The sequence below is a fragment of the Octopus sinensis genome, linkage group LG14 (genome assembly GCF_006345805.1).
Source record: "Octopus sinensis linkage group LG14, ASM634580v1, whole genome shotgun sequence".
Lineage (NCBI taxonomy): Eukaryota > Metazoa > Mollusca > Cephalopoda > Octopoda > Octopodidae > Octopus > Octopus sinensis.
Genome location: NC_043010.1, coordinates 65845010 through 65853214, shown reverse-complemented (window position 1 = coordinate 65853214; position 8205 = coordinate 65845010). Strand labels below are relative to the sequence as shown.

At 38.5% G+C, this 8205-nt stretch overlaps 1 protein-coding gene across 2 annotated transcripts; it reads right to left on the bottom strand.

Moving 5' to 3' along the window:
• Positions 1 to 1450: 1450 nt before the first annotated feature.
• LOC115219078 (metalloreductase STEAP4-like) lies at positions 1451 to 7420 on the bottom strand. 2 transcript variants are annotated; one of them, XM_036509142.1, is made up of 3 exons: positions 6435 to 7420; positions 5963 to 6083; positions 1451 to 3019 (listed from the first exon to the last, which is right to left on the bottom strand). In XM_036509142.1, exons 2-3 carry the CDS (start codon positions 5984 to 5986, stop codon positions 1631 to 1633), a joined length of 1413 nt encoding a protein of 470 aa, XP_036365035.1. In that variant the 5' UTR covers positions 5987 to 6083; positions 6435 to 7420; the 3' UTR covers positions 1451 to 1630. The 2 variants fall into 2 exon arrangements, with proteins under 2 accessions (XP_036365035.1, XP_029645003.1); XM_029789143.2 differs by having other exon boundaries at positions 5963 to 7420.
• Positions 7421 to 8205: the final 785 nt, after the last annotated feature.

Here is an 8205-nt window from a genome sequence, read left to right as displayed (position 1 = left end):
GTGCCGAAAATGAACTTTCTTATCTTCCATTTTAAAGGGTTACAGAATTAACACAAGCTATAGGAACATAAATCTTCTTCCACGAAAAGATAGCTTAAACTGTGCTCTAAATGGAGGTGTAGTCAAATCCTATTTTATGGACTCAACCATGTTCTAAATTAAGTCAAAAGGTAAGTTACTATAAATTGGTACAAACTTTCCAGACAACCCAATATTTTTTATTATGTCCATTGTTGGTGGCAATGTTACAAAATGAACAGTCCTTTTGAAATAGAGGTATTATTATGGTGAAAGAAGATGAGTCAACAAGATTAGCTTATTTTGATACTAATTTATTTTGTAAGAATATGCCATAACATGTTATACATTACATACGTATCTGCATACAACAAAAATCTGTTTGATGAATACAGTTTTTATAAATTTACAAAAAATATCATAAGGTCAATGAAATCTAATAAAATTTTGAAAAACAAAAGGAAAAAATCATCCAAGTTTGCATATAGAATCTTTCTCTCCTCATGCACACACACATTTTATATAATATAATATAATATTATAGTAATAGTAGGCATCCATCGGTCTCGAGAGGCCATGGATCTGTGTCCAAAGAAATCATGTCAGCTGCTGATGGTGGCACAGTGTCTGTTGTGGTTGTACAGGCCCACACGGGAATGGCAATCATGCATACAGCGACTGCATTTGAAGGAATTCTCTGCTAACACTACTGGCTTTTGCTTCGGTTGAGTGCACTTTTCTTTGGTGGCAAGTCCCTGTTTTTCTTCTGCTCACGTCATCCCATTTCACGGTATTTGGTTCTAGTGTGGGCAATCATTTGTAACCTCCTCCCATAATATATATTTTATAAGATAATATATTTGAACAATATATATGCCGAATGTAAATTTATTCACTAAGAAAGTAATATCTGATAACAGTACAGTTGTCTCAATACATTGTTGTACCTTATCAAAAGTAAGAAAGTATTACTTTAATATATGCATATATATATATATATATATAATTGAGATAGTGTTAACATGGGAGAAATCTATGTTGTCGCTATTGTAGCGAAGAATAGTATATTCTTCGCTACAATAGGGATTTCTTCCATCTTCTTGCTCTGTTAGAGTATTTGAGTAAAATTATATTAATATTTCGTTTTTGGATTTGGTTTGCAAGATTCTTTATATGATTTCGTGTGTTGAAGCATATTCTGTTGAAAAGGTTGCAAGACGCAACGAAAATTTTAGGAAAATAAAAATAAGAAATAAGTGGAAATTTTACCGGTGAGTGCGTTACATTATAAGGCACAAAAAGAAAATGACTCTCCCCAGACACAACAGAATTATATTAATATGTTCAACTGATTAAAATTCTATTTATTTATTTGTGAAGCTGATGATAGTCCTGCATTTAAATTGATGTTCAATTAAATGGAGCCACTTGAAATGGCCATACTTCATGATATCCTGTTGCTTAATTTGGTATACACACACACACACACACATACACAGATGTGTATACACACACACATACAGATATATATATAATGGTATTAAAATATTTTATGCCATTCTCTCCCATCTTTGACACTTCACTGATATTTCACAAAATGTTATTATTGCTTTTACAAGCATATGGTTGTTAAAAGGGACTTTGAAGATTTCTTCCTTTCCCAGCCAGATCGTATTTTATACACATAGTTTCCAATACATGGCAACAACAGGAGGAATTTGAGGCAAAGAGTAATCATAGGGATCAGACAACTCAAAAATGTTGAGCTCTTCCACAGACCAGATGGTCTCCTGATCCAGTAAGGAAAACTGAAGATGAGCACATGGGCAGTGGCGAACAGAAGAGTGATGTAACCAAGATGACTCTGTACAAACCGCCATTCTCTCCAGTTCAAAATGTTGCCAACAGATGGGAGTGAAGACAGCCCGACAATAATCATACACAAAATAGCAAGAATGCCTGCACTGATGTTGGCTTCTCCTTGGAAGTTCATTCGAGAGGAGAAGCTCAACGTTAAATCTGTTGTGTTCTCTGGTAAAGTGATACGAGTGGATTGGAACCAGCCTCCCCAGTATCCGGGAGACATACATATTGTTGATATAATGACGTGCCACAAACTGAAAAGCAAAGCATACAAGCCCAGCATTTTTCGAGACTTGAGCCAAAGATCTAAAAAATTGGGAAATCTTATGTATTTACTGCCGTTGTAAATCTGTAAAAATGCAGCCAAGCACCCAGGTAGGTAAGAGAATGTAAGCAAAGTAATGGCTGTCATACAAATTGATTTGTTTATGAAGCGCAGAGGGATGGTCTCCCATGGGAACCTTTTATTGTATTTACTGTAGTAATAAACATATTTTACACCAACAAATATATTCCATGCAAAGAAAACAATGAGCATAAAAATGGTTGCTTTTCCCCAGCCTTGCATTAATCGTGTTGGATAAGCTTCGAGTTCCCTTGCAGCTTTCAGCGACCCGTATGTCACTGATTCAAATCCGATCTCGGAGCAAAGCCATGACACCTTTTCTCTGGCCTCAATGTCATCTGCTGCAATTAAGACTCGACGGCTGCCACCAAAATTATCGTCTTCCACAGCATAAGCAGATAAAGTGTTGAAAGCTTTCACAACACGCATCCCTGGAAACTTAGCGACAAGCGTTTCCGCAATCGATTCATCTTTAAGAATTTCTTCATTGTTCGATATGTCGATGAAAATTTTTTGCGATGATTCAGCGTTGAAATTCTCTAAACAAGAATCAATGTTCCAATGGTGAACAGCAAGAATGATAATTTCAATATTTTCATTTGACAGGACATCTTTAACGGTCGATAATTTTGCGTCTGCAAGTTCTTTGTCAATGGCTTCCAGATGCCTGCTTGCAGGATCCCGACTGCCAAAAACCACTTTTAATCCACAACGTAGCATTCGTTTGGCAAGAGCACGTCCATAATCTCCAGTCCCCAGTATTCCTATTGTAGCCATTGTTGACGTGTTATACTAAAACAAAATAGAATGAAAAAGAAATACAAAAAAACAATAACAAACATGTCACATAGTTTAAATAGGAAATAAAACAATTTGTAATCAAACAAAATAGGGTTTTACTGTAAATTAATTTAATCAAATTACAAATAGTTTTATTGTATTTGGAAACAGATTCCGAAGGCATGCAAAAGCACTATTCGAGCGTGATTGTTACCAGCGTCGCCTTACTGGCACGTGAAAAAAACTTTTGAGCGAGGTCGTTGCCCGTGCCGCTGAACTGGCTCCTGTGCAGGTGGCACGTAAAAATCACCATTTGAGCATGGCTGTTACCAGTTACCACCTGACTGGCCCTCGTGCCGGTGACACGTAAAAGCACCCACTACGCTCTCAGAGTGGTTGGCGTTAGGAAGGGCATCCAGCTGTAGGAACTCTGCCAGATCAGATTGGAGCCTGGTGCAGCCATCAGGTTCACCAGTCCTCAGTCAAATCGTCCAACCCATGCTAGCATGGAAAGCAGACATTAAACGATGATGAGTTTATACGCATGTGTGTGTCAAAAGCGTGCATTTATTAGTGGTCAGAAATGCTTAATAAGTATTGGAAAATATTGCTTTGCACTAAATTTAGGCAATTTGTTTAATATCCACTTGTCTTTCTAGCAATGAAACATTTTTCAACTGCAGGTGATGTACACGCAAAGTTTTGCATAAAGACCCAACTCAAATTAGCTTCCATCAACTTTAGGAGAGCAACCATGGCTTTCAGTGAGCTGAGTCAAACCTGGTTTCAATTCCCAACTTTTCTAATTCATTTTGACTGGTTATGGCTGAAACATCTAACTTCAAAAGAAGTATATGAGTTTTCCTGTCAAATAGTTTGTTTGAAAGTTCTAGAAACTTTTGCTTGCAGTTATAAAAACTGAAAAATCCAACTTTTGAGCAGAGCCACCCAGTGGTTCATATGGAGCAATATTGATTTCTTCACTACGATTGTTACTTGGTCTCTTGATCCCTGCTATTTTGGAAAAACACCTATAGACATTCAATGAAAAATCGTGTTATATGATTCCAGCTTCAAATAAACTTAGTCTTTCATTCTTTCAGAGTCAGTTCATGCATAAAATCTGTGAAATGTTTGTTTTCTCAGTGACGAGCATCTACTTGGCAGAGATGGGCATCAAAATTGCCCCTCACAGTCCAGATCCCAGACGTTGTTCTCTGTGACTTTTAGCTCTTCCCCATCCCAAAGGATAAACTCAGGAGCTGGCAAAAACGTTAGCACACCGGGCAAAATGCTTAGCAGTATTTCGTCTGCTGTTACGTTCTGAGTTCAAATTCCGCCGAAGTCAACTTTGCCTTTGATCCTTTCGGTGTCGATAAATTACGTACCAGTTATGCACTGGGGGTCGATGTCATCGACTTAATTCCTTTGTCTGTCCTTGTTTGTCCCCTCTATGTTTAGCCCCTTGTGGGCAATAAAGAAATAAGAAACTCAGGAGCAGACGGTCTGAAGATGGAGGCAGTAACAAGGATCTTGGAGACCTTCAAATTGAAGGACTTTCATGGGGTCTTCATGGTGTGACTGGAGTACCACAAGTAGTGCATTGATATCAGAGGACCCTACTTTGAAGGGGATTAGGGTTTTGTGCTTCTTTGAAATGAATAAATGTCTCTCCTGAAAAAAGCTGTAAATGTCTGGAATGCACCCTGTGTGAGTATGTGTGTGTGTGTGAAATAGCAACAATGGAGCAAAAAGAACAAGAAATGGCCAGGAGTGGCTGTGTGGTAAGTAGCTTGTTTACCAACCACATGGTTCCAGGTTCAGTCCCACTGCGTGGCACCTTGGGCAAGTGTCTTCTACTATAGCCTCGGGCCGACCAAAGCCTTGTGAATGGATTTGGTAGATGGAAACTGAAAAGAAGCCTGTCGTATATATGTATATATATATATGCATGTGTATGTTTGTGTGTCTGTGTTTGTCCCCCTAGCATTGCTTGACAACCGATGCTGGTGTGTTTATGTCCCCGTTACTTAGCGGTTCGGCAAAAGAGGTCGATAGAATAAGTACTGGGCTTACAAAAGAATAAGTCCTGGGGTCGAGTTGCTCAATTAAAGGCGGTGACTGAAACATGTAAAAGAGTAAAAGAGAGAGAGATGGGGAACATGAGGAGATACAAGTCAACAATAATTTGTAAAGAGATGCACAAAATGTAAACACAGGCACGAGTAATAATAAACAACCTGCACCATGAGTGGTATGCTGGAAAAGAAAAGAAGTACTCTGACGTTCCGGATGGGCCCCTAATCAAGGTAGAGTTAGAAGCAAGTCAAGAGAAAGAAAGAAAGACAAAAACGATATATATGCTGTATGTACACCTTCAAAAAGCATGGATTACATTGATCATTATTTGTCGCAATGCTAAGTTACTGTTATGAGGATGTAATCCCTCATATATAAAAAAATGAACAGCCATAGCTAGAATTGCAACTAAATGTTTCCAGCCAATGAAGAACTCTCTGTATCTATGGTTATCAGTCTTTCATGTGTCATTTTTACATCCTAGACTTCATGTATTTCTCCATTTAACCCTTTTTTACTCTCATGCTAAAATATGGATTAAATAAATATTACGAAAGCCTGTGTTACTGACATAGCACTATATTTAAGATAGCATGTTAGCACTAATGTGTGTGTGTGTGTGTGTGTGTGTGCGGGCGTTTGATTGTGTATAATTGTTTTGACAAAGGGATCAAACTGGGGCTTCGTGATTGTGAAGCAAACTTATTAACCGCTTGGTCATTTTATCCACTGCAAAATCTACAAACATAACCATCCATAGATAGATAGATAGATAGATAGATAGACAGACAGACAGTATTTAGATTGATAAAGTGACACAGAGAGAAAGACAGAAAGAGAGAGAGAAAGAGAGAGAGACTGATATCAGTTACTTACTGAAGACAATTCAATACCTTCCATTTTCCCTTTGTGATGGTGGCGGCGGCGGCAGTAATGAGGATGTTGTGATAGAGGCGCTGGTGGTGGGGGATGTTTAATTAATGCTGATTGCTGGACACTATCAAAGATACAAAAAAAAAGTGTCCCTTCTTTCTGAAAGTGTAGAGAAGATCTTCCCTGACTTTGTGGCCGTTAAAGATTTGTCCCAGTTGCTACTGAAACTGTTCAATTTATTATTTTTTCCTTCCAATTTTTGTTCCAATTAAGCTCATCTACCCGATGATAACATCTCCTTCTCTTAACATAAACCCGACTTTGTTCTTGTTAAGATTTATAATATGAGCGGCGTAAATCGTGTCTTTAACATCACAAATTGCGTTTCAGAAGATGCAGATTATGTATTGCGGAGCATAAATTGAGTCTTCGCCTGTATAAATTGAGTCTCGAGGATGTAAAATTGAATTCTTACCTACGTAATTAGAGTTTGAAAGTTCGTAAATTGAATCTTCGCCGACGTAATATAATTCTTTTTTTTTTTTTTTTACAGTAAAACTTGTCTTGAATGGCATAAACTGTATCTCCAGTGAATCTTTATATGCGTAAATTTAGTTTTCAATACGAAAACTTGAGTCATGAGTCGCATGTATTGAATCTTCTACGCATTAATTTTAACATAGCTTAGACCTGGTGACGAATGGTTTCATGGAAGATGAAATGAGGTGATTAGAGAAGAGAAGTGGTGGCGGTTATTTTAGAAGAATAATCATTGGACATGGTGGTATTTTGGTAATGCTTGAAATTATGGTATGTGACGGTATCGGAGAGGGGCGTATGAAAATTGTCACTTTTCCTTCAACGTATTTGAAATCAAATACCGAACACCAAACCCTCCAAAATCTGGTTACTCTCCTATATTAGTCAACAAGGCCTCTCTAAAGATGATATTTCATTTAAAATTGTCGACCTTCTTCACTTTAAAACTTCCACATCAAGCAAACGTCAGCATACTTTGAAACACTGACTGTGGTGAGATAATCGTGGTAGTGGTTGTTGTCGTTGGGTAGTCCTAAGGCCAGCTCTAGATACGAGAGCTAGACCCCTTTGATGTTTTACCCCTACTGTGAGTAATTGGCAATAACCTGACGTTGATGATGGTCGTGTCGGTAAATACGGAAAAAATAAGCGAATCAAGTAAATAATGAAGAATTCAGAGATGAGAACGAAAGAGGTGGATTGCAACCAATTCAATGAGGACTGCTCTGAACTCACAAGCAGAGTTTATTTTATATTTGTACAAAGTGTGTGTGTGTGTGTGTTTGGGGGGGGGGGTTGCTTATCCACCTATCTATTGCCCACATGCATGTGTGCCAATGATAGTCTGTGTATGGGAAGGTTTTGGTACACATCAAGTAATCATGCATAGATCTACAGACACACCTCGCGCTCATGAACATATACATCTATATATATATTCATGTGTGCGTTTGTGTATCTGTATGTCCGTATCTACGTATTTGCGTGAGGCTTGTGTATGAATGCGTGCGGGGGACATGCGTCCACGGGTATTTGTGTGTGTGTAATGTCAGTAGTAAGACCTTTATTAAAACACTTCTGACTGAAACAGGAGTGGTAATGGAAGTAATAAAGAAGTTATTGCTGTTGTTGCTGGTAATGATGGTGATGTTGGTGAATGTGGTGGTGGTAGTGGTGATGGTGGTGGTGGTGGTGGTGGTGGTGATATAATGAAGTGACAATATCAGGAATGGGCTGTTACTGTTCTTAATGGTGGTAATCTTCTGATGTCCCCCATTCCCCCACTCCATATAGGCGCAGGCTTGGCTCTGTGGTAAGAAGTCTGCTGCCCAACCACACGAATCTGGGTTCAGTTTCACTGCATGGCACCTTAGGCAAGTTTCTTCTATTATAGTGTTGGGTCGACCTGAGCAAGCTTCTTACCACACAGCCAAGCCCTGTGCCCTCTTGCTGGTTTCAATCAAAGGAATGTGGCCATGCTGGAGCATTTCCTTCAAGCCATGCCAACCCCCTTGTTTTATTCTGCTACTTATTTCATTGATCACTATTTGTCGCAACGCTAAGTTACTGTTTATAACTTGTACTCATTTACAGAGATTTTTATGTCTACTAAGTTCTATTCACAGTGCATTTTGGTCACCACAAGGTTATATAATTCTTTCTAATGTTGGCACAAGGCCAGCAATTTCGATAACATTAACCCCAGT